This window comes from Exophiala mesophila, assembly GCF_000836275.1.
Source record: "Exophiala mesophila strain CBS 40295 unplaced genomic scaffold supercont1.3, whole genome shotgun sequence".
Taxonomy (NCBI): Eukaryota; Fungi; Ascomycota; class Eurotiomycetes; order Chaetothyriales; family Herpotrichiellaceae; genus Exophiala; species Exophiala mesophila.
In genome coordinates, this window is record NW_015622506.1 from 551,021 (window position 1) to 577,921 (window position 26,901).

Genomic DNA, 26,901 nt, shown 5'->3' on the forward strand with positions numbered 1-26,901 from the left:
GTATGCCTCCTCGTACAGAGCCTCTAGTGCCATTTCCCTGCTCATCCTGTCGTCTTCTTCCTGCTCCAGAGTATCATAGTATGCCTCCTCGTACAAAGCCTGGAGTGACATTCCCCTATTCATCCTTTCGTCTTCTTCTCTACTAAGCACGTCAAAGTAGGCGGTTTCTTGTAGGGACTCGTAGGCGAGTTCACGTAGAATTTGCACTTCGTCGTCCAGGTCTGATTCCGCATTGAGGAGCCATGCCATAATGTGGCCGAACTGAGGTGCCATTGTTGTCGTCGAATCTGTTTCAAAAAAGGTGCGGTGTACAAACGGTTACGCTTAGATCTTGATGCTGGGTTGAACATGTATCACGAGGAGTGCACCGCGCTAAGTCACGTGAAAGTCACGTGAGTATGTTGAATCGGCGAAGCGGCGCGTTGATTACCAGCTGCCAAGATTCACGGCCATCTATGTAAGTGTTCTCCCCACGAAGGGGGCCAGTGGTACGGCCAAATCTCCATCGTCGGGCAAATGCAGGTGGTCAAGTTCACCACCGACTGGCTGATCAATGAACCAGAATGCCTCTTGTTCGATGGAGAAATGGGCAAGTTGCACCAAACCCTTGTTCAAAATACAGCAGCTTCCGAGGCTAAGGCAGGAGGACAGCATGCGAGGACCAAAAAAAAGGACAACTAGTCAACTTTCTTCAGATGAATGAGTGCTCCAACAGTTATCGCTCAGCTCGGGTTCCTGGAAACCTCGGTCGAGGAGAGTTGGGAATTATTTCCTTAACATTCGTTTTCCTTTCTCTTTATCCTCTGCTTGCCAGCCAAACATTCTATGCATCGATGATGACCACAACCTTTACATTCTCCTCCGTCTTCGTCCCCTTCAACCTCACATTCCCTTTAGCAGTGACAACAAAATGGAGCTTTTCTCTAACGAATCGGCTTTGACACATAATGTTTCTGTAATCTTTAAATTCGCGACCTTCCCAACTCTACGTCGATTTAGGCTCGTGCGTCATGGTAGTCCTCCTCCTCCTCCTACTCCTCCTCCTACTCCTCCTCCTTTTACTACCTTAGGTCTTCCTCACTCTTTCTTTTCAGACTCTTTTCCGGGGGGGCTAGAGCGACATAGTTTTTTTGGTTTCAAGATGCGCCCACGGCCGGGTTCGAGATCGATTTGAGTTAAACAAAAACTACAAGGGAGAATTGTTACGTGGGCGCAATGCTGTATAACGAGCTGCCGTCCTTACTGTGAGGGTATTCTATTAAATGCTCGCCGAAGTGCTCTTTTAATTTATCCTCCTTCCGAGGTACTAGACCAAACCCCCGTTAACTTAGTAAAGGGTTTATATTCTAGACAGCTTACACCTGTTCCTATGTGGTTTAATATGACCTAGCTGGTCGTAGAATCTGGTTTATAGTTCGTTTCATAAGATATAGGTATATTCTAGTGTTGCCGTCAAGTTTTAGAATCTTGCGATGATAGCTTAAAGGAGAACTTGGACCAAGAGATATATCCCGCCTAAGCAACAGATGAAAGGTCCAACAATGAACATAACAACTCCGAAACCGACAGCTGTAATCCACCAAAGCATTGCCTTGAGGGACATATTTGTTGGGTCAGGTTTATGCTCATTTCCCAGAAGAAGTGCGCTGGGTTTATATCCATGTCTCTAGCCGAAGCCAGGTCACTCTCCACAACTCGGCCTCTAGCTGCGGAAACCCCTTTCGTAACAGCAGAGTCCTACTGCCAACTGTCGAAGAAGAATTGGACACCAACCGCCGTTCTTGGTCCTGTTATTTGCGGACCGCATGATGTCGGTCCAAATTGCTCAAGATTTGTCTCTCGTTGAATTCAAACATCAAACGTAAACGGTCCGTATTGACGAGGGATCATAGTAAATGGTCTGTGATGGGAGACCGGCTAGTGATCCTTTATTCAAAAGGATGTGGATCGCGTGAGGGGATCAGAAGGATATTGAGATTTCGGCGTCAAGTCATCGTCAAAGTCTTGATGGACGTCAGTCAATCTAGTACCAAATAAACTTGAATAGCTCACTCTGGGTCAAAGGAGAGACACCCAACCAGCAGCAAGGAGGCGCCTTTTTGGTGACAGGGTCTAGCTTATTGTCTTTGAAGGCTCCGGCGACCTCTTGCGCTTCTTAGATAGCCGCTCTCTTTGAATGCCTGTGTTCTCCACGACAAGTAAGGGCTCTCTGGCCAAAGGAGCATTGGAGTCATGGCCAAGCCATTCCAAAACTCATCATCGAGTAAAATCTTTCACAGTCATCAGGTGTCACGACAGCTTCGCCTTTTTCAAACCTGAAAAGACCCGCGTGGCAGTGAGCTGGTGCGAACCACATGTCTGCACACCAGGGAAAAAATTTGGGAACCTTGGCAGACAGTCATTGCGGACTACGGACAGGAGCATGACAAATAAAATCATGTGATTTGCATGCGAAATATCGGTTCAGCCAAGATGCCCCCGGAAGTTGGGCCCTTTTGAAAGGCGAAACCAAAAACAAGGAACACGGGGGTACGCTTCAGGAACTGCCAAGCGGTCCTCAGACACTGGGCACTTGCCAGGATTGGGTTGGACGCGTCACCACGCGAGGCAGCAGGCTACTGAGCACAGCCGGGCAACTGTAGCCGAGTACCTAAAAGGGCATCCGAGCCCGAACTGGCTTCTGCAGATCCACATCAGGGCAGTGCTCCCTCACAGCTCCCCCGGCGTTCCCCGTACTCTGCCGTAGCTCCCTGGAGGCTCTTCCGTGCTCGGCCGGGCCTCCTTGATGCTCCGTCACGTGCTAGATTAAAGCGGCCTCGCTCCCTTTCCCAAACGAAAATGGTAATGGATGAAGCACAGTTCGGGGCATATATAATATATATATATATTTTTGAAGCGCCATAACAAGGCGGCGCCTTATGTGCAACGTTTCTGAATTGACCTCGCAACGTTTACCGGGTTTGAGATGGACTGATTCAAGCCCGGAAATATGTTATGCCACTTTAGTTTCCAAATAGTAATTGTTTGCGCAGAAATGCCAACCCCAATAAGAACAAAGGTGTTTACATTGGTCGAGGGCTTGCCCCCTCGCTGTATTGAGCATAACTTGGCCGTCTTTCGACATGATGATGCGAAAATAAGGTCGCGATGCTGTTGGAATTGCAACCAGGACGACCGCTCGGTCGACGTGACCAGTCTGCGTCGACACGAGGCATATCCCCTCCTCTTCTCTCGCTGAGGTGGCGGAGGGTAGAATCACCGCTGACTCTTCGTGCCTTTGCGCCATCCTGAAATTGTACGGTGAAATGAACTGGAGTAGACTTTGACCTGAGAGATCCGAGATGATGATGCCAAACCAAGGCGACCCATCGCCATGCGACAACCTCCATCGCCGTGACTATCTCGACCAGGTCATTTGAGGCAAACAATAGTAGTACATATCAATGATCTGCAAATACAAACCGACAAACGCGTCATGTGGGTATCGTATCGAACAAAAAGTTCAGGGTTCACGCGTCAAGGATTATCATCCTTCGTCTTGCCTTCGCCCGATTTTGCCTTTTCCTCGGCATCGAGCTTTGCTTTTGCCTCTGCCTCTTGTTTCTCTTTCTCCTCTGGCGTCATTATCCATTCTCTTACATCTGCATGCCACTTGTGCCTACTTCTTATTAGCAGCTGTATCGCATTGTTTCAACATGAAGTCTGCATACCCATGGTGTTCCGTCCTGACCAAGGCCTGCTCGGTATATTCTTTTGCGAGGATTGGAATATACGAGTAGGGTACCTTGGCCTTGACACCTTCGAAGTGTGTTTCGCGGAGGGGAAAAATATCCTTGAGGGTATATTTGTGGTGGTTTTTACACATGATGATCCCTGGTTCAGTATCAGGGTGCGCTTCCGACAGGCCGGTAATGTCTATGAAGAGGCCGTTGTCGACACTGATAAATCGAGCATCGATTATCTAGTAAGAGAGGTAAGTCAATAGACTGCTCAGTAAGCAGCAAGTGGATATCTCCTACATTCGCCCCATCGCCTCTCACTCGCTCCCAAGCCATAGAGTTGACGTCAAGAAAATATCGGCGGGCAGGGGAGCCATCGCCTTGGTCGTAGTCGTAGTAGGTCTGGTTGAAGTGTTTCCCCAGCGTCTTGAGACCTTCGTCTGTCACCTATAGAAATGTGAGAGACAGCCCACCAATTGGCTAGTTGGATGCATACCTGGGTGTCAAGGTCCCAGTCCCAGGGAAGAATCTAGCACAGTTAATCCCGTAGTGTCATGCAGGATGCGAATGCCGTTGCCCACCTTGCCATTCCAATACCACGCGAGTAAGGAGCCGTGGGCGATCCAGGTCTCCACGCCGATATAATCGAAAGTCAAGAGGTAAGCGCGGATGAGATGCCTCAAAGTGTCCTGTCTTTCTTCGTCTGTCACAATTTTCTGAAAGTACCGGATGTCGTAGTGATGTAATAGATCATCTCCACCGGGTTCGTGAAAGTATTTTTTGTCATCCGGGTTTGGCTTGGGGGGTTCTTTGGTAGGTTTTGTAGATTCAGAGGCGGGGGTGGCAGAGGACGAGGCGACGAGAGAGGGAGAAAGGGATTGGGTGGGCTCAGGATCGCACTTGACCAAAGCCAACAGGGAGACAACAATGGGAAGTACCCAGTGCCTCGAGTCTAGGAGCAGCATGATCAACAACAAAGACGAACGCAGGACGCAAGCAGTCCATGTTCAGGGAGTCGACAAAAGGCGAAGGGAGCAGGCAACGAAAGGAAGAAGAGGCGGCGTGCTGATGAAGGCAAGACTGGCCCGAATGTCCAAGAATGAAACGGCTCTAATGAGGATGAGGCGACAAGGAATGAGACGGGGCACGGAGGATAAGGAAGAAGAACTGGCAGGAATGATAAGACTTTAGCCATGCGTTGATTTGCAGGCCATTGGTCTCAAGACAGGACCGTGAGTGGTCCACAGGAGACACAAGGGAGCTAGAAACGATGGAAAGAGATGACGGTTAAGGCCTGTGAGTATGAAGATCTTGGCAAGACTCAGGGCCAAAGGGGCCTTACAATGCCTGCTAAACCCTAAGGGTTCTCCAGGATCAACGCCCAGCATGGCTTGATTTGTCGAATGGTGGAAAGTGTCGCGTGAACGACTTCCTTAACTGGGGCTTACATGAGGCTGGATCATCCCAGCGTACGGAGAGTAGTCCCAAGCCAACAGCGCACGCCAGCAGAAGAGCCAGGAGTTTACCCGGAACTATGCTTAAGATTTTAAAAGGTATGTACCTAAGGTACCTCCCTTAGCCTAAGTAATAACCTTCCTTCAGTAGGTCAGAGTTCCGAGAAACCAGACGTTCCAGCGCAGAAATGGCCCAGGGCCCGGGTGTGGACAAACTCTGCACCAACCCCGCGTGCTATAATCTGTCAACCGTAAATGAGGCTGGCGCCGATCGATCCGGTGGAGGAACTCAATCTGGGCTTAAAGAAAGCCTCACTTACGTCTTCATATTCGCGTCCTCCCTACACACACCGTTATGATGTGGAGAAAAAGATTCTTTTTGGGACTTTGTGATGCCAACATCTCACTTCCGGTAGGGGATACGCGGCCCAAAACACAAGTCCGCGTAAGCGTGAGCGTAGGTGCATTGGGGAAAGTGGTCTTGTGCTCCCACGAAATAGATGCGCAGATGCATCCCGTAGCATCCTAGCCTAGCCTCCCGTGCCTCCCTGCGCCTAGTGGGTTACCACATCGGCAAATGTTCTACGGAGTAATGATGGATTATGTGCATTTTACGCGTCGCCTACGAGCACTTGGCATGCCAGACGCATAGGCTGTGCAAGGCCAAGGGCTGCTGTGTGCTGCACCACAGGCTTGGCCAGGTGGACGGATGTTGTGCAGGGAGCTCACGAAAATATGTGTGAGTAGTACGGATACATATACGACAAGAGTCAGGTAGCGCTTAACAGGTACCTAGTACTGCTACTCCGTAAGCTATGACGACAATCATAACCAAATGCCAGATGTTGAAGACGCGGAAGGTTCGGATCTCTCCAATTTCCTGTCGTTCAAGGTGTTCCCCGATGCCTATCGGATAATTGTCCGATGCGGTGATATTTTTGAGCCTGTGACTTGAATCATGTATAGTGTCCATCTCGAGGTATTTATCATGTCCACGAACCATGGGTAAAATATGCATCCAGGACGAGTACGATTACGGAGTACGCATAGGTCTCCACGTGGAGCTGGGGCGCGAGCGGCGGTCGATGCAGGGACTGTTTGGTGTGACCTTGGCGCGTTCTAATGGAGTGCCGAGGCTGCGAGTCAAGGCGCCCAAGGCGTACAGCAGCAAGTAGTACTGCAATTGCTGCTGACTGCCGCTTGATTACGGATGCATAAAGGAAGTCCTCTATATCTCACCATCTCTCACCACCTCTCACTATCTCACTCAGCAGCCCTTGTTAGCAATGAGAAAGACTCTCCTTCCACGCAGATGACACTCAACGGTTCTGTTCGATATGACCAGCACCCATGAAGATACAAGTGTCCAAGAACACAGCTCTGGTCGTGGCTAACTTTAGACCTGGATCCTTGCACAAATGATGTTGGCGACGTTTTATTGTGCGGATAATACGAGCGAGGGTGTCAATTCTGGCACGTAAGGAGTACCTACCTAGGCCAGGTCGCTACATACAGAGTAGGCACCTCAAGGTATGCGTTAGGTATCTGACGTGCTGTGGCGAGGACGCAAAAACCTCCGCGGCTGATTAGGTAATAACTGCACTCAATTACCTTGATAAGCGATACATAGAATATGCGTAGCGCGTCATCGTTCTGGAACCTGCCATGGGCTCCATCCGGGTGAGCGAGTCAAGGACAAAGCAATTGCGCCAGTGCCTTGCAATCCATATTGATCGCTAGCATTGCATCTTCATGTTTCTTCCAACTCTCTCAAGATCCTCCTTGCAAGACTAAAGTGCCATAAGACTGTCCTAATACAAAGATTTCCTAACACAACTTGGTCACCCATCAACGGACAACTGTTTGTCAGCGTCGACAGCGACCTTTGAGCATTGTTTACCCCCACATCCCAAAACTGAATTGCTCTGTGAATACACGAATTCGATGAAGGTACAATACCGCGACCAGCCTCTAGACTTGGAGGATATCGCAGACGAGACGATTGCCGACCTCGCAACAAGATGCGCTTCACACATCGGAGCCCAAGTCGAGCGAGTGTCCCTCTTCTTCTTACCCAAACCCGGCTTAACCAGATACCCATTTCCGGACCGCAGGCTAGTTGAGTTTCTCACGCCTGCGACTCGGATCAAGCTTGTCGGTGCGCCAGATGGCGAAGTCAAGAAGATGGAAGACATGGGCGCAGCCAGCCGTCGGTCGGTGCGTCCCGAAAATTCCAAGGCAGTCAAAGTCAACAAGAATCGCGACTGGAAGAGAATTCAAGAGGATGCCATGTACACATTCCACGCCATTGAGCCGTTGAGTTATCTGCCCGATCCTGAAAAGAGTCGACGGTACCTCGAGCGATTGGCCAATGACCCTGGCATCAAAGCGGCGATGCGAAAGCACAAATTCAGCGTCGGTCTGCTGACAGAGATGAACCCTGCCGAACATACCACACATGAGTCCAAGACACTAGGGCTGAATCGAAATGCCGGGGAGGTGATTGAACTTCGATTACGGACCGATAGCTACGACGGATATCGCGATTATAAAGTCATCAGGAAGACACTCTGTCACGAGTTATCTCACAACGTATGGGGTGAACACGACCGTAATTTCTGGAACCTGACCAAAGAAATTGAACAAGAAGTTGATCGCAATGACACGCTCCACGGAGGGCATCGCTTATCGAATGAAGAGTTCTACAATCCTGGAGACTCATATGATGATGTCGAGCACGCAGATCATGGAGGGTGGAAAGGTGGTGACTTTGTTCTGGGGAGGTCAGAGGGCGCTGCGAGCGATGAAGGCCTGAGTCGAAGAGAGATCATGGCGAGGGCAGCGATGAATAGACAGCGCAAAGAGCGCGAGGCAAAGGAGCACGCGGAGCCCGGCTCTTCGTCATGAGATGACAGAAAGTGCGCCCATATATCTGTTGATTTCAAGCAAGGCTCAATGAGGGATTTTAGCATGGCGTTGGGTAATGTTTGTTCGTAAGTACTATGCATATCTACCTATCTTTAGATAGCTTTGCACGCTCTGAATGTCATGAGTCCAGGTGACTGAGTGGTGACACACCGTGTAGGCTCCTCTGGGCCAAAATCATGAAACTGGCTTTTAGAGGTAAGCCAGTATCAGTGGATCGCCGCACTCGTGTTTAGGATTCAAGCGACAATTGGTTCGGTGGCCGAATTCTTAACATGTCAACTGAGGGATCTTGTGGTGTGGATACTGGATACTGGATCCTGGAAGTGTGGTGCAAAGACGCCCGGGTAAAGCCAAGTCCAGGTGACTCCATGTAAGGTTGGGTGGTTGGGTGCCAAATCGGTCCAGGCCATTCCGGTTCAATTCGAGAAAAGATCTCCTCTATCACTCCCACGCCTCTTTTTCTTGACAGAGTGTTGCCATTTCCAAGTAGCTCTCGCAAAGCGGAAAGAAGATTGAGGTTGCAGGACAGCATTTCATTGAGAAAGGTGGTGGGCTGGATTCACCACATATTCCGCCCCCAATTCTTACCCCATACTTGAGGAAACATTAATCCAGAAAGAAGCGGCTGAATCGGTCGGCAACAGACCTTTTGCGGCCATCTTGCAGCAGCCCGGATCCCCAAAGGGCTAGGTGGGTAGATGGCGAAGCTGGAGCAGGAGTACCGTCTGCGTAATCCCGAGAGATGGACTATTAATAAGTATCAATCAAATACCGAATTGTTCACAACCAGGATACTGGGACCTTGAATAAATTGGTAGTGATGCCCAATTCCCAATTTCAACTAAGCGTTACATGCCTTCAAACAAGAAATATAGTCAGACCGATGAAGATGAATGCAGAACTGACGGTTGGCTATCAACATCCCAATCCATCAGCCTATACCTACCTATGCAAGCACCCATGCCCCCACACCTTTAACCCCGTCGACCAGACAGATTACCAGTAGCTCAGGCGCGTGTGAGTCCAGAGGCCGAGGGGGCCGTATGCGCCTTTTACAAGGATCTGGGTAAGGTACCTATCGTATGCATGATTCAGTACCTACCTACCTTACCTTACCTTACCTACCTACTAACCCAGGCACCCACCCCTAACGATCTAAGGTACTAATAACTGAAGGTACCCGAGTTACATCAGCAGCGGAGCCATTGGGACTGCAACTCTAACAACCAACGTCAGTCACCATTAGTTGTACTCCTACAGTACATACTTGAGCCCGCCTCGTGGCAACTTTGAGACTTCTATCTTTCCGCTTTCAGAACCCAATATCCGTCCATTATCCGCCCAATATCCGTAATTCAAGGTTCATCACCAGCAGAAACCTTCCTTGTTTGGATTCTACTCCTCCACATCATATCCGGACCCTGTTACATTCCGTTGTCGCTTACGGAGTAGAGATCGTTATCGACCCCAACTGCGTTATCTCTGTGCCTGGGGCTCCTACCACTCCTACAAACACCACCGTCACCACCAGTCACCGCAACTGCCACTGCGACTGTCAACGTCACCGTCAGCCATTTTTATTTTACTTTTTGACTCATTATTCAACCGTTTTCTTGCTTTTGCTGTTGGTCAGTCCTCACTACATTCAATCACCTTTGGTTTTACTCTTGATTTCCTTGTTTCCTTTGTTTCCCCCCCTTCCACCCCTCAGATATTGCAGATGATACTCTTGGATCCATACTGAATGCCTCTCTTAGACGGCTCGAGGTTTCCTCCTCAGCCTGGTGTCTCTGGACCGGGCATTCCAGCCCCTCCACCGCCCGGATCCGTGCCTACTCGACAACTGAGCGATCAATATTCCAATCTAGCCAGAGTCGCCATCATGACTAATGCATCCTCGACTTCAAATTCTCTGTCCGATTCATCTCTCAACCATGTCGCCTACCATTCGAGCCTGATGCCTCCACCCAAGACTGCCTTTGGAAGGACTCCTTCTTCCTACTCTCCCGCGAAACCAGTCCCCCAATCTTCACATTCACTCGGAAAGGCCTTGACTGATACTCCTGCTCCCACCGCTCCGTCCAGCCCACAAATGTAAGTTTGCATTCTCCACCAAATTTCTACTTGCGCTCATCCATTACTCTTAGCCATGGTCGAAGTGCCAACGTTTCTGGGTCTGCAACCCCAAAACTTCGTGCCACAACGCTCGACATCCCCGGCCTCACTCGATCCAAAGTTTCCCCCGACGGTCGTATATCAGAACGAGATGTCGGTGCCAAGTTGATCATTATTATGGTTGGTCTGCCAGCCAGAGGCAAATCCTATCTGGTCAAGAAAATCAGCAGATATCTCAACTGGTTACAGCATCCCACAAAAATCTTCAATGTTGGAGACCGCCGCCGAGTGGCTGCCGGACAAGGCCCACCCATGCCAGATCCAACACATGTTGCCCTGCGAGCCTCTGTCCAACGTATGAGCAGTACCACCACCGGTCCGCACAGCATCGTCGAACACGCTGATCTCCTGCCACCCCCTGCCATCAAGACCGAACTCTTCCAGAACGGTCAAATCACGTCCGCATCGCCCATCAGCCCACTGCAGATGAATGGAAACACGGCCGACCACGACCTTTCAGACGCCATTCATGCCCCTGCTCCAGAACCCATGGATCAATCCGCTCAGTTCTTCGATCCCTCAAACACAAAGGCCAAACAACTGCGAGAACAGGTAGCCCATGAAGCCCTCGACGAACTCCTGAAATATGTCCTTGAAGACGGTGGCTCTGTGGGAATTCTGGATGCCACCAACCATACCCAGGATCGGCGTATGTCTTTAATTAAACACATCCGACAACGGGATGAGAATATCAACGTTCTCTTTTTGGAATCCCGCTGTCAAGACCAGCAACTTCTCGAGGCCAATATTCGACTGAAGCTCTCTGGGCCCGACTACAAAGGCAAAGACCCCCATCAATCCTTGAAGGACTTTAAAGAACGAGTGGCCCAGTACGAGAAGTCGTATCAGAAACTCGACGAATTTGAAGAACAGCATGACATGCCTTATTGTTCCTTGATCGACGTTGGCCGGAAGATGGTCAGCTATCGGGTCAAGGGATTTCTCTCTATCCAAACAGTCACCTACTTGATGAATTTCAACCTCGCCCCTCGACAAATCTGGATCACCCGCCACGGAGAGTCTATGGACAATGCCAACGGCAAGATCGGAGGCGACAGCTCCCTCAGCCCTGATGGCGTGCGATATGCTCAGTCTCTCCCGCGCTTCATCGCAGAACAATGGAAGCTCTGGGAGCAGGCCCAAGCCGAGAAGAAGGCCAATTCGCACTTCCCGCCTCTGCCAGGAGACACCACTCCTCCCAATCCAGAATATGCTGCTCAAGCCGAACAGGAGAGAAACTTTTGTGTGTGGACCAGTATGCTCAAACGAAGCATCGAGACTAGTCAATTTTTCAGCGACGAAGAATTCGACACCAAACAGATGCGCATGTTGGATGAACTGAATGCCGGATCCATGGAAGGAATGACCTATACTGAGATTCGGGAAAAGTTCGCCAACGAATACGAACTACGAAAGCAGAACAAATTGCATTACCGCTATCCGGGCCCTGGTGGAGAGGGCTACCTGGACATCATCAACCGGCTGGGCAAGGTCATTCTCGAAATTGAAAGAATGACGGATCATGTCTTGATCATCGGCCACCGCAGCATCTGTCGAGTTCTCTTGGCATATTTCATGGGTCTCAAGCAAGAAGACATCAGTGATCTCGACGTCCCACTCGGCGTCGCGTACATGCTCGAGCCGGTAGGTAACGTCCATGGCGTTGTGTGGATATGTTACTGACAGAGTTACAGCGACCATATGGCGTCGAGTTCAAGGCCTATCGATGGGATCCTCAAACCGACGAGTTCCGATATGAGCCAAACTACCGAATGAGGCGAGCAATTGACCCACAAGCATGATGTTTTGACATGATACCCCTTTTGTTTTTGTTTCTCTTTTTGTATTGTGGCCATTTCCTTCATGTTTCAACCCAGAAATTGGACATGTTTTCAACGACATAAATATATACGGCCTCTGAAGTTCGCCGCTGGGGTGTTGCGGTTCCACGTATCTTGGGCGTCGGTTTTACGATTGGACTAATTATTATGGCTCTTTTCAGGCAAGACAGCTGTTGGCATGACCGTCCTGGACTTTGCCGCATTGAGTCTTGGGTTGATTGGTGACTCTTGCGGTCGATGGATGGATGTCCTTTGTTTGCTTCTTTTACAGTTACAGTGTGTGCGTACGAGCGAGGAACGGATGGGCTAGGAAACATAAGAGAACCATCTGCGAGCATGGACCAGCGAGGGTGTTGGCGGCGTCGTTATGTACTTGGATGATGCCATCGAAGACGGGTTCTTTGAACGGCGCGGAATTACTGCTCATGGTTATTATATGTTAACACGCGGCTGGGCGAAGCAGCACGTGGCATAGGAATGAGAAACAGGCCATCTTAGGCTTGTGATTGCCGAATCTGTATAACTGATCCGTGGTTCTCGCTGATACTGAAGCAGCCATACAGATCATGTCCATTCGATTTCCATGTTTAATATTTCCATCCTCTCGAGTGTTGGTTGCAGTTGAGGAGATGCTCTCGTACCCAGGATGGGAGATGTGAAAGAATACATATTCATCGTAAAGCTTGTGATGAAGCTTCCCTGGTGACTGGCGTCACAACATTTAAAATTAACCAGTTTGTGAACTCAAGTATACATGCTGTTTTCCCTAGCACACACATTCGATTAGTCTGTTGGTTAGGAGGTAATCGTGAACCGCTCACGTGCAAATGTCAACAACAAACACTGCAACCCAACCATACGTAGGTACCCACGTACCTTAGGTCAGGTAAAGTACCTAGGTATGGAAGTCATGTATGCAGACAATGTACCTGAGATGGACAATAATATCCTCATTGATGGATTTACTCTGGGAAATGTAATTAGGGTGTGCGGTTTGTACTCCTAAGCACCTACCAACCTACCTACCTAGGTAACTTAGGTGCCCTTAGGTACAGAAGTATATGCGGAACTTGATAAACCCTCGTAACCCGCAGTCAATCTCCCCCCGCTTACGTTGATACGCCTACGAATAGAAATTATAGAATACGTACCTAGGTACGTGACTCTCCAACTTATTGCCTTACCTACCACCCTACAGTGCCTGCGGTGCCTGCGTCCCTGCGTCTGCTCCTATCAGGCTGGCGCGTATTTCACTGGTTGGTCAAATCATTTCATCCCACCCCATGTCCACCCTCCCACCTTCATCACTCACCTCCTCCTCTTTATACCCTCACAGCCACCTCGGACTCCTACACATTGACTACTGGGGCATTCCTCTGTCCGTGGAACCCAATGTACCCCCCCCTTAGCATTCGCTCGCTAATAGAAATCCAAGGTCAACAAGGGTTGCCTTGACTTGAGTACAGTCCCCGATCCTTACTCCAAACTTCCTCTCAACCACACCTCCCCCCCAGTGCCCCCTTCAGAATCCTAGGTCTGTCTACCTACATGCTTTGCTCACAGCTGATCAGACACCCCCTTCACGATTCACTTTGACCGATACCTACGGATCTATTCCGGCATCAGGCCCTCCGCTCCCTTTCCTCCACCGCCTAATCAAGATATATCCCTGGCTCCATCCTGACCCCTTCTGCTAGCAAACCTTGTTGACCGACCATTCAACCTCACCCCTTCATTCTTTGACATTGACATGTTGTAAAAAGCCTTGTATTTCTACATGGCCTCTGCGCTACAAAACAACCACCCAACTCTGTAGTCCAACACCTTCAATCTGCCTCGCCTACTTCGCTTCGGCCTTCTCCACTGCTACCGACCCTCGCCTTTTACCAAAATCATGGCCCAGTCAGCATTGGGATCTCGGGCAAATGACCCTTCCCGCTCCAGTCCGTCTCTCACCAGCACAAATGCCGTCGCAGGTATCAAGAGAAAGAGGCCCGCCGAACGCAAGTTCTACGCCGTCAAAGATGGCAAGAAGCCAGGCATATATGACACTTGGGACCAATGTCTGAGTCAGGTGAGAGGTCACAAGGGAGCAGTGTGTATGTTGAGCGTCTGAGTGATGGAAACACGTCAGATGTGCTGACATGGCTATAGTCAAGGCATTTCCATCTCTACACGAGGCTCAAGCCTTCATGGATGGCAAACTCGTCAAGAGCACCGATCCCAATGGAGAGCAAAAGTTCTATGCCGTCCAGAATGGACTCGTCCCCGGGGTTTATACAGCATGGCATGAAGCGCAGGCTCAGATCCGAGGAGTGAGGAAACCCAAACACAAAAAGTTCAATACGCGAGCAGAGGCCGAAGCTTTTGTTGCTGCTGGTCAGAAAACCAACGGGTTCGGCGATGCCCAAAACGCCAGCCCGGGGGAAGAAATTCGACGTCTTATTGTTCGCAATTCAGCCCCCGGTCTACACATGAATGGTACCTATTCTCCCATCGACAAGGATGGGACTCCCTATGAAATTGGCCGTGGCCCCCTTCCTGCCGGTGCGGAAGACGGCTTCGATCCAAATATCAAGCTCTCTGCTGACGGGACTATCGTCAATCGTACAGAAGAGGAGAAAGAACGAACAAAGATTGTGCCCAAGGACCGCGATCCACCGGGCATGCTCCGTATCTATACAGACGGATCGAGTTTGAAAAATGGTCAAGTGGGTGCCAGAGCTGGTGTGGGCGTGTATTTCGGACCACAAGATCCAAAGTATGATGATTCTCCACTATCCCGCAAATCTCTTGATCATCGTATCTACTTTATCGACTGGGCGGCGAGAGCACGAGGATCCACGCCGGGCGATTCGACTCCCTCTTCCACTGCACCGTCCCCTGATGCTGTCAATCAGAAGCAGACACCAATGCAGCAACATTTGCGACCGCAAGAACCTAAGCCTGAAACTGAAAAGCTGACCAATTGGCGTTATAGAAATGTATCGGAAGCTCTCAAGGGCAGTAAACAGACCAACCAACGCGCCGAACTCACCGCCATCCTTAGGGCCCTGGAAATCGCCCCTCGACATCGAGAAGTCACCATATACACCGACAGCAAATACTCGATCGACTGCGTGACCAACTGGTACAAGAACTGGCAGAGGAGGAATTGGACCACGGCGGATAGAAAGCCGGTGGTCAACAAGGACGTTATTATGGAGATTCGAGAGAAGATCGAGGAGAGGGAGTCGTTGAAGCGAAACACCTATTTTGTGTGGGTCAAAGGCCATGCCAATGATCCTGGCAACATCGCGGCAGACCAATTGGCAGTGGCGGGGGCCATGTCTGGGAGAGGGATCCAGGATGATATTGAGCCCTTGACTGATGTGGAGCCCAGTGAGCACGGAGAGCATGAAGATGACGGTAACAGTGCTATCCGGGCCGACATGCGACGCGCGGTTGAGTTCGACAGCGATGACGAGTTTAAAGGAGCATGACCTGCGTTCCCCCCCCCCCCCCCATCACGAGAAAGCCTTGTGGACGCGGGTCCAGATTCTGGACTGCCCTCGGAATGTCAACATGGCCGTTATGTGCGATAGATGGTGATATGATCATTTGATCAACTCCTATAGCTGCAGACAGAACCAGACGACATTCAAGACGTGTAGCTGAATATGGACTTGGTGACCCGCGAGCTCGAATAGAGGGTGCGCTGCATGATAAACGTGATTCCAAAATGGCCTCGGGCGGGGCTTCAGCGGTTCAACCTCAGAGTCAAGACCAAAAGGCTGATATATGCAGCAATGCTCAAGCTTGTTAAGATGACGACGACATTGCCACTTGTGCGGAATCTCCTTCTGCCCAAACCCTCGGGCCCGACGTCGCTAAAGAATTGTTTGTTGCCCTGCTGACGACGGTAGGCACTCACAGCGAGGACGCCGGCTCCATAAAGGGCGAACAAGGCCCCGATCGAGTAAAATTCCGAGGTAAAGATCTTGAGTACGATTAGGGCGAAGGAGAACTGGGACAGCGACGTGCGGATGTAAGCGCCCTCAAAGGTCCGCTGAGCTGCCCGGATTTCAACCAGTTCTTCGTCGGTCAGGTCAACGGATCGCGCTCGGTGCAGGCGCAGCCGAAAGGCATCTTGAGCGTGTCGAGTCTACAGTTCAAGGTAAGCTGCGAGATAGACAGGGCTCGTTGATGAGGACTTACGGTGAACATTGGACGAAGACGACATCAAGCTAAGAGAAATTGGGTATGTGGACTCATACGTCTTTCTGGCGATGGATGATGGATGGAGAGTGGTGGTTGCTTTGAGGACGCTCAGAGGTCTGGAATTGAAGTTAACTCTTAGAGTTACCTCTGTGTGGGAGTACAGAGCAAGTGTAGGTACTAGGTACTACTACCTAGGTACCTAGGTACCTCTTAGTACTCCATACTACGTCAGAAGTTCAATTTGGAGACCGCTTGTGAGCGACAAGGCCAAGAGCCAGAGGGCGAGGCGGGCCCCTCGGCCCCAGGCGGCCCAGGGAGCCCCTCGGCCCAATAGCCTTGCCTGAGTAGGTACTTACGCAGGTTGGCTGGCACTGACGCTCGCAGCTAAGGTATACCTAGCACTGCCTTGAAAAGACACAACTCCAGGTTTGTCTCCCATCATCCTCCCATGCGTAGAAACTCATTACAAAAGGTAGTCAACAAGCTAAGGTAGTACCTTATCTATCTTCCTGGTAGGCTACAGTCTGCTGGACTGCTAAAGTACCTAATACGGTACTTATGAATTGCTATAGTACATAAGTACCAAGGTTTGCTTCTGTACAACTGTGTCAATCAGACTCAGCACATGAGGTGTGACTACATAAGGCGTTTGCATTGCAGTCGCTGAACTAATCATGCTGCAGTTCGCTTTTCACACCGAACGCAAGCGAAGGGTCGAGCGGTGACAACGCGCTTGTTGGGGTAAGTCTGCCCGTATGAGTGACATCCATGGGGGTAGTGGGAATGCCCCTCGCCCCCTTATTAGGCTCGAAATGGGTGAAGCTGGCTGACTTTTAAGTTTATCATTGGCTCCAGAAGATAAGATACCTAAGTTGGCCATTCCCTGACCTCTCGGAGCTTGAATCTTAGGGCCTCATGCACTTGGAAGAATCTCCTGAGGTCTGTGTGAGGCTCCGGAGAGATATCCATCATGCCATCTCGCGAGCTCCCCACTCTCCCACTCTCCCGCACATCCACACATCCACACATCCACCCACCCACTCTTCCACCCACTGCCAGTGCCAGTGCCGCCTTCCCACTCATCAATTCCCCAATCATGTCACTTCCATTTATATTATTCAAGATCTACGCTTCTTTCCCATCCGCCACATCGTCTCATGATTTTGATTTCCTCTCGCGTATTGTGAGTGTCTGGGAGCTCCAAGGCGACACCTAGCCTCTAGTTGTCGACGACATAATTTGTGTTGTACCCAACTTCGTCATGTCGAAACTAATTGATTATGCTGAAGGTCAGTAACACATGTATCACCCCATGGACCCCTGCGTCTCTAATTCCGCCTATCCCCGCTGGTTGGATGTCCGCCGTGTGAACAACTAATTTTTCCCGATTCTTGCTAACATATGGAATAGTACAACAACATAGGTCTAAAGAGTCTTGCTGGGTTATCCTCTATGGAAACGTCTGGGATGTGACAGACTTTCTTCCCCAACATCCTGGCGGCTCCTCCATTATCCTCAAGCTCGCAGGCAAAGATGCTACCGAAGATTACGATCCGATCCATCCTCCTGGCACGTTGGAAGAGAATCTTCCTGAGTCGGCACGAATTGGACCCATCGATCCCAAGTCCCTTCCAGAGGCAGTAAAAGCTGCAAAGGATGTCGGTCCCCAACCTGACACCGAGCTCGAATTACCTCTCGCTGCTCTGCTGAATATGGACGAGATCGAAGCCGCGGCGACAAAGAAGATGTCAAAGAAGGGCTGGGCCTACTACTATTCTGCCGCAGACGACCTCTACAGCAAACAACACAACAACCAAGTCTACCGCCAGATTTTGCTTCGCCCCCGCGTCTTTGTCGACTGTAAAGAATGTGATCTTAGCACAACCTTCCTTGGCCTTCACCTCCAACTTCCCATTTTTATCTCTCCAGCTGCCATGGCCAGGCTGGCACACCCAGATGGAGAATGGGGTATTGCTCAGGCTGCCAAAAAGTTTGGCGCCATGCAGATGATTTCCAATAATGCTAGTATGACTCCTGAACAAATCATCAAGGACGCAGGCCCCAATCAGGTGTTTGGTTGGCAACTATACGTCCAGTCGGAACGCAAAAAGTCGGAAGATATGCTCGCGAGAATTAACAAATTGGATGCCATCAAGTTCATCTGCTTGACTCTGGATGCCCCTGTGCCCGGAAAGAGAGAGCATGACGAAAAGGGAAAGTTCAGCCTTGAAGACACGAGCCAGGTGGTCAAGGACGCTGGAGGCACCGAGTTGAAAGGTGGTGGTGGTATTGGCCAATCCTTGTTTTTTGGCACCGATCCAACCTTGACATGGCAGGAAACCCTACCCTGGTTGAAGAAACACACTAGCAAACCCGTCATCCTGAAAGGCTTACAAACCCATGAAGATGCCTACATCGCTGCCCAACATACTCCACAGGTCCAGGGGATCATCCTGTCCAACCACGGCGGGAGAGCTGTTGACACTGCCCCACCCTCGATCCATACTCTTCTCGAAATTCGCAAGTACTGTCCAGAGGTCTTGACCAAATTGGACGTCGTGGTGGACGGCGGCATCAAGCGAGGCACCGATGTCGTCAAGGCACTGGCACTTGGTGCCAAAGCCGTCGGAATTGGTCGCAATGCTCTTTTCGGCCTGGCAGCCGGCGGTGTTGAAGGCGTAGAACGAGTATTAGAAATTCTCCGGGACGAAACTGCCACCGCCTGTCGATTGCTCGGAGCCGCCAAAGTTTCTGATCTCGGCGCAATTCATGTCAACACAAGAGCTGCAGAGCGAGATATCTATGACGGCCCCGCCAACCTGCCAGGTCTTGAAGGTACGTTGAAAGGGCTGTGGACAAAATCAAAGTTATAATGTTGCTTCTGCTTGTGTGTAGTGCAAGGCGGTTTGTCCGTCGGTTTCAAGGCGGAAAATGGTCGCCGTTTCATCTTAGAATGCTTCTTGGCCAATAGAACTTCCAAACCACGTCCGCAGTTCGTCACCTTCGTTCTTCGGCCCAGAAGCGCCATCCTGTGCAAAATAAGTGGACAGTCTCATGTTATCTTGTTCGCTGTCTGCCGGCCAATCTGTGCGTTTGACTGATCCGCCTTTCTGGTCAAGCATGTCTTTTACCGTGCCCCAACTGAATCGACACTCGTTACCAAAACCCCAGATCGGGTCAATGGCAGCCTTGAGCCATGAGACACACCTGGCATCAGACGGATAGCCAGACCCCCAGGATACAGCCTCGTCTTCAGGCGACAGCTCTTGCTGTCGAACATATGCCTCGAGAAGGTCTTCGCAGCTGACGTCCCTTGTGACCTTTGCCACTACGCTGGCAGCACTGACGCATGGGTAAAGGCTGTCGGCCTTTTTTTCCACCCGAACTTTGACAGTTGGAAAGATGAGCTGCAACTTCTTCTGATAGGTCTCGGGTCTCCCGATGGTATCAACGTATAACTCTGTCACATTTACACCTTGCTGGATCACTCCACGGATCAACTCGACCGTGGCATCCATTGCTTGGGCGTTGAGGTTATACGATCCACCATTCTTGAGCATGCCAGCACCGATATCGGGGGCGCTGAGGGACTTAACCGCCCAGCCACATGACTCGAAGAGATCTGTGCCTTGCGTGCACACTGCTTGCATCAGAGCCGCTCTCACTGCCGGAGTAAGGACTTTCGAGTCGTCAAAGTGATGAGTTGTGGCGAGCAACGATTGTTCAATATCCGCCGGAAGATAGAACACTCCGTAGATCATCGGCCCAATTACTGGTCCCCTCCCAGCCTCATCTACACCAAGAACACACGGGGTGCCTGGGTTGATGTTGACTGATGAAGTTGTCGTCACATTCTTGGGGACCGCACTGTAATGTGTGTAGGATCTGCCAGTCAATAATTCTTCTTCGTGTTCTTTGACCGAACCTGGGCAGAATGTTGTGGAAACATTGCTATCCTCTTCCATAGCGATGGAACAAGCAGTTCTGAGACGCTTATGATAAATCTTGAGTCTCGTCGCCCTGACAAATATGGGAAAGATGTCGAAGGATATAGACCCATAATACTGATACTATTCCTGACGCGTCGGCCGACGCGTCTTAGTTCCGGCGTCGGAAAAACTGCCCCGACGCGTCTAGTGCATTTCACCTCTTGCCTCTTGCCTCTTTGAGTCGCAGAACGCCAAGGCTCTCAAACTGTACCCGCGCCTTCCCAATGGGGTCAGCTAACAAACATTCGGTGGGACATGCATCTCTGCTTGATCGTGTCGCAAACACCACCAAATCTATCTACCACTACGCCGGAATCATTTGCTCTGTCCACGAGTACTGCATGTCTTTGATAGCCCGTCGCCAACACAGCTACTCCAACTCAGAGCTAGATTTTGCGATTCGTAGGGTTCCGACTCGCCATGGCTCCTAGACCCGCCGCCCGTCGTGAGCGCGATAATGTCGATTATTCCGCAGTTGGCAAACAGGGAAGGTGAGCGCGAACACAGCGTCGCAACCCAGGAACATTCTGACCTCATGTGCTGCAGACGAACTGGTGTCACGCTGGAACCACGTCCTCTCGACAAGGATGGAATGGAGGAGATCACCGGCATCTTCTCTTCTCCTAGAAAACCCTCCCCACTCAAAGCCGTCATGATTCTCGAAAGCGTCGAAGAAGCAGGTGCGTCAGCGCAGGCTGCCTGCTTTCTATTGCCAGCTCGCTGGAGGCTAATTGCCGTTCTATAGGCTTGATTATCACACCAAAGCAACAGCCATCGGCCAGAAGCTCAACACGCCACGGCTCTGTCCCCCCGCCACGGTCATCGTCCCCTCGTAAGAGTGGGATAAGTGGCACCGCACGCAAAAGCAATGGCGCCAACGTTTTTTCGACGAGAAAGAGCCTACAGCCTCACGACCCAGAAGACCGCGAGAACGAGCCGCATCACACAACCCCAATCCGCAATGCGCAGCTACACCGTTTTAGTCAGAGCCCGGAAATATCACCATTACGCGACATCACATCTTCCAGGAGCCGTAATGCGCTTACTCCAAGTATACCTACGCCAGAAATTGAACACATCTTCCACGAAGATGTTGCAGGTTCTACCGCAGATGAAGCTGAAGACAACGTGGAAGCTAGTATAGAAGAAGTCGAGCCTGTTCTTGCAGATGCGAGTTATGTCCCGCTGGGAAACGACGATGACGATGACGCTGCCGCCGCCGCCGCCGCTGTTGGAACGCCAGATGTTCATGGAACCCCCAAGCTAATATCCACGCAAAGACCGGAGTCCGAGGAACTTGAAACACCGTCGAAAGTGTACAGCAACACGCCTCGATCCCCCATACAGGAGTCAGAACCACAGGCTTTCTCACTCGCCCGGAATGAAGCCAACTCTAGGAGAAAAAGGACTTCCGATGTCTTTGAGCAAGATAATGAGGTCGCGGCCCCCTCAAACTCAACCTCAACCTCAAAGAAAGCCCGGAATACGGCCAGACCCCCAGAAAAAACTCGGACCGCCACGGTGCAGTCAAAGAAGGCCCCCTCAGCAAAAGCCAAGGGGAAGCAGCCACTACGGGAAAATGACGCCAATATGAAAATGTCTACAAGACAAGAAAAAGAACTTGACGATTACGTGGAGAAAATCAGAGCGAGACCAGGCCCGCCACGGTCACTGTATATCCTGCGACGCGAAACACCTGCGGACGATACAGTGACACACACGAGAAGTGGGCGACTTAGCGTCAAGCCTCTGGCCTACTGGCGAAATGAGAGGTGTATCTATGGTGGGAGCCCTGGCGGAGGCGCACTGAAGGATGGTGCTCGCTTTCCACTCAACAGCATCAAAGAGATTGTACGGACGGAGGAATTGCCCCAGCAATCGAAAGCAAAGAAAAAATCAACAAAAGCAAATAGCAAGCGTGGGAAAGCGCCTAGCAAAGATGGCGATTCTAGTTCGGAATCCGAGCTTGAAGAAGGTCCCCAGGAAGACCCTTACGCCGAGGCGTGGGAGATGGAAACTGGGACCTTTCATGGAAATGTTTCTTTGTGGGACCAGCCGGCACAAACAGCAGCAGAGGAAGAGGAAACCATTGAGCTCGCACATGCCCCGGCCGCCATTCAGACTCGAGAAGTTAAGGGCTCCTCGCGACATGAAGGCCCCACATTCAGGTATGCCAAACTATTGAGCACCAAGTTTTTCGGCACCGGTATTGTCGATCTTGCGCCGGGAGGCTATAAGCGACCCAAGAACAGTCGGAAGATGCATATGAGCTTTTTCGTCGTCAAAGGTCGCGTCACGGTCACGGTGGGACCCGTTGGCAGCGAAGAGCAAGGTACCATCAACCGTTTCAGTATCGGTAAAGGAGGATTCTGGCAAGTTCCCAGAGGTAAGTTCGCTTTGTCTTTTTTCTGGGTCTAACATCTGACTGACATACATTTGTAGGCAACCAATACTCGATTGAGAACGAACTAGACAAGTCAGCACGAATCTTCTTTAGCCAAGGCTGTGAGCCTACGCCTGTCATGGGAGAGGACGACTAAAGGTCAGCGTTGATGTCTGTATCATTCTGGTGACCCCCACAGATGAGCCGGCACGCATAGGATTTGTCTTCTTACGAAGTCTAATGACACTTTGGTGAACAGCACATTTGTGTAGATAGAGCATGGCATTCTCAAGAAGAGGCTGACTCGTTAGACTAGAGGTACTGATCTATGAACCCGTCCGTACCCCGTAAACCTGAGCGAGAGTCCCTGATCTGAGCGAGGTGGTCTGACTCCTGCTTCTCGGCCCGACGATGAAGCTTCAGGCTCTAAGCAGGTAGTGCGGCTCATGTTTGAAGTTTGACAAATGACCATCCATCGCAGAAAAGGATGGCGAAGGTCATTAATTGTATGGTGAACCTCTGCGAGCGAGATGACAAGCCGCAGAGTATTGAAGACGCTGCTTGCTTCATCCACAATTGCTCGATGGTTGTTTGACTATACCCGACAAGGCCTGCAATCGAGCTGAATATCATGGCGGCCATGCGTTAACGAGTGCGATTGATTGATGGACGACGAATGCTGAGGGTATGGTAAAGAGACTGCTCAGTTGTAAGACCTAAAAGAGGCCAGGAGATGACGGCAAGAAAGACGGATAGAGGGAACCTTGGGGCTTGCCACGTTTGATTCTTCCAACGATAACCCACGCTGGAGACATCACTCTTCATATCTCCTCCATGTCCTCGTCGATGAGGTCGTCGAGGACAGGGAAATCACCGACTTGGACGTTGTCCGGACGAGCCAGGACACCATACTTGTCTCGAGTCTGAAACAACCTCTTGACTTGGTGTTGGCCGTTGTCCAGCTCAACACTGACACTGCCATCGTTCCTGCCCAAGGGTTCATCGAGCTCGACGCCGACCCAGACGCAACCGGCTTCCCGGGAACCTCCCAGGCCTGGAACCTCTCCCACGAACCTGATGGCGCCTCTACGGGAATCGTCTTTGCCGACTCTACATCTCTGGCCGACCTTGATCCCCTTCTGCGAGATTGCGGTTGAATCAGCCTGGAATCTTTCCACTGCTAGCTCCTCGGCCGACTTGGCATTAGGATCAAACCGGCCCAGCTTCTGCCGCCGCTTCCAGGCCAGTACGGAATCTTCGAGCTTCTCGTACTCGGCCTCGGGCATCTGGTACTTCTCGACTGAACTCACATCCGCAAAGTTGATGGTCTGCCGTAGATGTGATGGCCGCGTGTCACACAGGTAGATCTCGGACCCCTTGCGTAGGTTGAAGCGCGAGTCCCCGACCAATGCCGTGTCGTCGTCCATGGTGATCCAGGCATCGGAATTCAAACTGCGAGTGCGGATGGATTGTGATGATGCAGGAATGCCCGTGATTGGTTCCAGCTTGCCCTTGAGTTGCGAGATGGTCCATGATGGGGTAATTCGTCGTTCAGCGGAGAGAAGAGGTGCCTGTGACCCATCACTGCTTTCGTTGGGAACGATGACCTGCACGGCAATATCGACGGCCGTTGTTAATGACATATTTGTAGATGGCAATCTCGATTTGCGCTGTTGCCATGAAAGTGACAGATGGACTCAAAAGCGCCTGAGTCTTGATAGAGACGAGATGTTGTCGGTTACTAAAATGTGCGTCCACGTGACCTAGGCGTGAGGCGTGAATGTGGGGCCGAGAGGCTCAGGGTCAGGGGCTGCAATTCCATGTTTTCCTATCAATGTCGATTATACCCTCCGATGTCAGCCACAACATCTTTTCTACGCTGATCACAGGCTGCTAGGAATTAATTTAGTAGCATGACTGTTTTGCCTGTCTGTCTTGACTAGTTTATGCTGATAAATCACCTTGATTTGGTGAGCGAAGCGGGATAAAGACTTGCCTGGATGGACCTTCTAAGTCATACATGGCTCTTCCAGATAGTGCTTTCATGATTTTGGGGGCGTAAAGGCCGTTAAGCTATTCTCAGTGCTTTCGAAATGGACTTGGCGTCTTTGTACAGAGGTGTAAGGCTGTCCTGCACTGTGAAGGCTTCCCAAGAAAACCGAGACACTGCCGATACCTCTACCGCTGTCGCTTTGGATTAGAGAGGCTTGCCATCGAGCTAAACTCAGGAATCGGAACTGATAATACTATGGGAGTCATCTACTGGTTCTGTAACCCGTTCAGTTAGAAGCCGCCTGTCTCATCGGACGTCGTTTGGATTCACAGGTTGTAGAACTCCGCGCAGAAAATCTCACAGGAGTTTATGGCTGAAGCAAGCATAATTTACAAGCAGAACAGGCCCTCATTATCTTGTTTCTATCTCTTGTACTTTAGCTCATGGCGGTCAGCATCAGACAACGGCAAGTTGTGCCAACTTGTTGCGCATAATCTTGCCGGTTGCCGTGCGTGGGATCTCGGTGACAAAGTGGAGGCCACCAGTTGGCAACTTGTACTTGCTGATGTGAAAAGCAAGAAATTTCATGATGTCTTTGGCACCGACAGCACCATCGACAGAATCATTTGATAGAACCACATAGCCATGTATCATCGTCTTTGGAACACCCTTGACAAGAACCGTGGCACCACAAACAGCTGCATCATCGATGCATGGGTGGAGCTTCAATGCCTCTTCAACCTCTGCAGGAGACACCTGAAATCCGTTGACCTTCATGATATCTTTGACCCGGCCCTTGATGTACAGCTTTCCATGTGTGATCTCAATGATGTCGCCGGTAGAATAGAATGCATGATTGTCGAATGCTTGAACGAATGCTTCGGAATCATAGAGATAGCCCGAGAACATGGTGGGAGTTCTGATGGAAGCTTCGCCTTGGATCTTGTCTTCAAAGTATTGGCCATCTGCGGTGACCGTCAGTAGTTCAACATTGGGCATGAGTCTTCCAATGCTTCCGCTGGTGTCCTTTTCTGTAGGACCAAAAAGAGTCACCCAGCCACTTTCAGTCGTTCCATAACACTGTGCAATGACAGCTTTCGGAGAGAGCCACGTGTACAAGGATGACTGGGCCACGTGTGGAAGATCGGCGCCAGCACAAATAACATAGCGCAGGCTCTGAAGCTGGCTGTATGGGAATTTTGTCATTTCTTCCTGGTGGATGAGTTCGGCAATGATTGGAGGCACTACGGCGACGTCGGTAATCTGGAATCTGTCGACAGCGTTGAGGAATGATCGAAGTTCAAATCTTGGGAGAAAATGGGTAGAAATAGCTTTGACGAGTGGTAGAATGAGGCCGAGCGGTCCAGCAAAAGCATGGAACAATGGAATGCAGATTAGCTGCGACGGCTGTGCTCTGGGTTAGCATGATTGAAGGCTCTGTACGGATAGTGTATCATCGAACCTCATAATCCCTCTCCCTGAAGCTGAAATCTATCGCTGAAACTTGAGCCACAATTGCTCGATGAGAGATCTTCGCGATTTTTGGTGGACCTGTCGTACCGCTGGTGGTGGAATAAGCTGCCGTGCTCTCGGGAGGTGCCTTGAAAAAGCCACTTGTGATTCGGGCACCACTCTTCAGAAATGCTCGCCATTCGAATCCTTCTTTGTCAAGCATGACGATGCTGGAGAGGGGAATATTGCATTCGGCAGCAGCATCACGGACAGTGTCGATGCAAACTGACTGAGCAAAGATCACCTTGGGGGCAGTCATTCTGAAGTGTCGCGTCAATTCGGGAACAGTGCTACCGGGATTTACCCCAGAGACAATGCCACCGGCTGCCAGGATGCCTAAGAAGACGACAGGGTACGCAATCTGAAGCTTCTGTTAGTTCTGAGTAAAGGATTGATCCTTGCACCGGCGGTTACACCACTTCAAACTGGAGCAGACTTGACACGGTGGAGGGTGGTTTAAGCACTCGTAGGTGAGTTGGGCAAGAACGATTTGGGCACTTACTGTGTTGAAGGCATGGATTGTCACGCAGTCGCCTTCCTCGACACCTCGAGCTCTCAATCCCTGGGCGGTCTGACGGGTGAGTTCATAGGTCTCATTGAAAGACAAGCTATTTTCGCCATCTTCAGCATCGATGAAGATCTGTAGATCCACAATTAGACACACGATCGCCTTCTCCGAACCGGATCAGATCCACTAGGATGATGAG

The 26,901-nt window shown here is 50.7% G+C and overlaps 9 protein-coding genes across 17 annotated transcripts; 5 read left to right on the forward strand and 4 right to left on the reverse strand.

Moving 5' to 3' along the window:
- Positions 1-2,848: 2,848 nt before the first annotated feature.
- On the reverse strand, positions 2,849-5,027 carry PV10_03859. Of its 2 annotated transcripts, XM_016368363.1 has the most exons (5): positions 4,301-5,027; positions 4,216-4,248; positions 4,020-4,166; positions 3,711-3,961; positions 2,849-3,658 (listed from the first exon to the last, which is right to left on the reverse strand). In XM_016368363.1, exons 1-5 carry the CDS (start codon positions 4,682-4,684, stop codon positions 3,517-3,519), a joined length of 957 nt encoding a protein of 318 aa, XP_016224151.1. In that variant the 5' UTR covers positions 4,685-5,027; the 3' UTR covers positions 2,849-3,516. The 2 variants fall into 2 exon arrangements, with proteins under 2 accessions (XP_016224151.1, XP_016224152.1); XM_016368364.1 differs by having other exon boundaries at positions 3,711-4,166.
- Positions 5,028-6,815: 1,788 nt separating this feature from the next.
- On the forward strand, positions 6,816-8,904 carry PV10_03860 (uncharacterized protein). Its single transcript, XM_016368365.1, has one exon. The coding sequence runs from the start codon at positions 7,118-7,120 to the stop codon at positions 8,078-8,080; it is 963 nt and encodes a 320-aa protein (XP_016224153.1). The 5' UTR covers positions 6,816-7,117; the 3' UTR covers positions 8,081-8,904.
- Positions 8,905-9,306: 402 nt separating this feature from the next.
- PV10_03861 lies at positions 9,307-12,801 on the forward strand. 4 transcript variants are annotated; one of them, XM_016368368.1, is made up of 4 exons: positions 9,307-9,729; positions 9,859-10,195; positions 10,249-11,920; positions 11,971-12,801. In XM_016368368.1, the coding sequence occupies exons 2-4, from the start codon at positions 9,984-9,986 to the stop codon at positions 12,076-12,078; spliced, it is 1,992 nt and encodes a 663-aa protein (XP_016224156.1). In that variant the 5' UTR covers positions 9,307-9,729; positions 9,859-9,983; the 3' UTR covers positions 12,079-12,801. The 4 variants fall into 4 exon arrangements, with proteins under 4 accessions (XP_016224156.1, XP_016224154.1, XP_016224157.1 ...); XM_016368366.1 differs by having other exon boundaries at positions 9,307-10,195; XM_016368369.1 differs by having other exon boundaries at positions 9,307-11,920.
- A 474-nt stretch (positions 12,802-13,275) lies between these two features.
- PV10_03862 lies at positions 13,276-15,616 on the forward strand. Of its 4 annotated transcripts, none has more exons than XM_016368373.1 (4): positions 13,276-14,216; positions 14,272-14,598; positions 14,731-14,878; positions 15,098-15,616. In XM_016368373.1, the coding sequence occupies exons 1-4, from the start codon at positions 14,012-14,014 to the stop codon at positions 15,597-15,599; spliced, it is 1,182 nt and encodes a 393-aa protein (XP_016224161.1). In that variant the 5' UTR covers positions 13,276-14,011; the 3' UTR covers positions 15,600-15,616. The 4 variants fall into 4 exon arrangements, with proteins under 4 accessions (XP_016224161.1, XP_016224160.1, XP_016224159.1 ...); XM_016368372.1 differs by having other exon boundaries at positions 13,276-13,495; positions 13,553-14,216; positions 14,272-14,878; XM_016368371.1 differs by having other exon boundaries at positions 14,272-14,878.
- Positions 15,617-15,622: 6 nt separating this feature from the next.
- On the reverse strand, positions 15,623-16,757 carry PV10_03863 (uncharacterized protein). The gene is made up of 3 exons (XM_016368374.1): positions 16,674-16,757; positions 16,315-16,516; positions 15,623-16,261 (listed from the first exon to the last, which is right to left on the reverse strand). The coding sequence occupies exons 2-3, from the start codon at positions 16,321-16,323 to the stop codon at positions 15,857-15,859; spliced, it is 414 nt and encodes a 137-aa protein (XP_016224162.1). The 5' UTR covers positions 16,324-16,516; positions 16,674-16,757; the 3' UTR covers positions 15,623-15,856.
- Positions 16,758-17,331: 574 nt separating this feature from the next.
- PV10_03864 (uncharacterized protein) lies at positions 17,332-19,303 on the forward strand. Its single transcript, XM_016368375.1, has 2 exons — positions 17,332-17,606; positions 17,728-19,303. The coding sequence occupies exons 1-2, from the start codon at positions 17,579-17,581 to the stop codon at positions 19,188-19,190; spliced, it is 1,491 nt and encodes a 496-aa protein (XP_016224163.1). The 5' UTR covers positions 17,332-17,578; the 3' UTR covers positions 19,191-19,303.
- On the reverse strand, positions 17,755-20,332 carry PV10_03865 (ribonuclease HII). The gene has a single exon (XM_016368376.1). The coding sequence runs from the start codon at positions 20,280-20,282 to the stop codon at positions 19,266-19,268; it is 1,017 nt and encodes a 338-aa protein (XP_016224164.1). The 5' UTR covers positions 20,283-20,332; the 3' UTR covers positions 17,755-19,265.
- A 262-nt stretch (positions 20,333-20,594) lies between these two features.
- Positions 20,595-23,131, forward strand: PV10_03866. 2 transcript variants are annotated; one of them, XM_016368377.1, is made up of 4 exons: positions 20,595-20,797; positions 20,853-20,986; positions 21,052-22,692; positions 22,749-23,131. In XM_016368377.1, exons 1-4 carry the CDS (start codon positions 20,727-20,729, stop codon positions 22,844-22,846), a joined length of 1,944 nt encoding a protein of 647 aa, XP_016224165.1. In that variant the 5' UTR covers positions 20,595-20,726; the 3' UTR covers positions 22,847-23,131. The 2 variants fall into 2 exon arrangements, with proteins under 2 accessions (XP_016224165.1, XP_016224166.1); XM_016368378.1 differs by lacking the exon at positions 20,595-20,797 and having other exon boundaries at positions 20,826-20,986.
- On the reverse strand, positions 22,958-24,362 carry PV10_03867 (uncharacterized protein). The gene has a single exon (XM_016368379.1). It carries the CDS (start codon positions 24,330-24,332, stop codon positions 23,511-23,513), a length of 822 nt encoding a protein of 273 aa, XP_016224167.1. The 5' UTR covers positions 24,333-24,362; the 3' UTR covers positions 22,958-23,510.
- Positions 24,363-26,901: the final 2,539 nt, after the last annotated feature.

Coding starts and splice junctions, on each gene's coding strand:
- PV10_03866 (XM_016368377.1), top strand. CDS start 20,727: ATGGCTCCTAGACCCGCCGCCCGTCGTGAGCGCGATAATGTCGATTAT. Junction 20,987..21,051: donor CGAAAGCGTCGAAGAAGCAG/GTGCGTCAGCGC, acceptor GCCGTTCTATAG/GCTTGATTATCACACCAAAG. Junction 22,693..22,748: donor ATTCTGGCAAGTTCCCAGAG/GTAAGTTCGCTT, acceptor ATACATTTGTAG/GCAACCAATACTCGATTGAG.
- PV10_03864 (XM_016368375.1), top strand. CDS start 17,579: ATGTCGAAACTAATTGATTATGCTGAAG. Junction 17,607..17,727: donor ACTAATTGATTATGCTGAAG/GTCAGTAACACA, acceptor CATATGGAATAG/TACAACAACATAGGTCTAAA.
- PV10_03865 (XM_016368376.1), bottom strand. CDS start 20,282: ATGGAAGAGGATAGCAATGTTTCCACAACATTCTGCCCAGGTTCGGTC.
- PV10_03859 (XM_016368363.1), bottom strand. CDS start 4,684: ATGCTGCTCCTAGACTCGAGGCACTGGGTACTTCCCATTGTTGTCTCC. Junction 4,167..4,215: donor ACTGGGACCTTGACACCCAG/GTATGCATCCAA, acceptor ACATTTCTATAG/GTGACAGACGAAGGTCTCAA. Junction 3,659..3,710: donor GTCAGGACGGAACACCATGG/GTATGCAGACTT, acceptor AATAAGAAGTAG/GCACAAGTGGCATGCAGATG.
- PV10_03860 (XM_016368365.1), top strand. CDS start 7,118: ATGAAGGTACAATACCGCGACCAGCCTCTAGACTTGGAGGATATCGCA.
- PV10_03861 (XM_016368366.1), top strand. CDS start 9,846: ATGCCTCTCTTAGACGGCTCGAGGTTTCCTCCTCAGCCTGGTGTCTCT. Junction 10,196..10,248: donor GCTCCGTCCAGCCCACAAAT/GTAAGTTTGCAT, acceptor CATTACTCTTAG/CCATGGTCGAAGTGCCAACG. Junction 11,921..11,970: donor TCGCGTACATGCTCGAGCCG/GTAGGTAACGTC, acceptor ACAGAGTTACAG/CGACCATATGGCGTCGAGTT.
- PV10_03867 (XM_016368379.1), bottom strand. CDS start 24,332: ATGTCATTAACAACGGCCGTCGATATTGCCGTGCAGGTCATCGTTCCC.
- PV10_03862 (XM_016368370.1), top strand. CDS start 14,012: ATGGCCCAGTCAGCATTGGGATCTCGGGCAAATGACCCTTCCCGCTCC. Junction 14,217..14,271: donor AGGTCACAAGGGAGCAGTGT/GTATGTTGAGCG, acceptor ACATGGCTATAG/TCAAGGCATTTCCATCTCTA.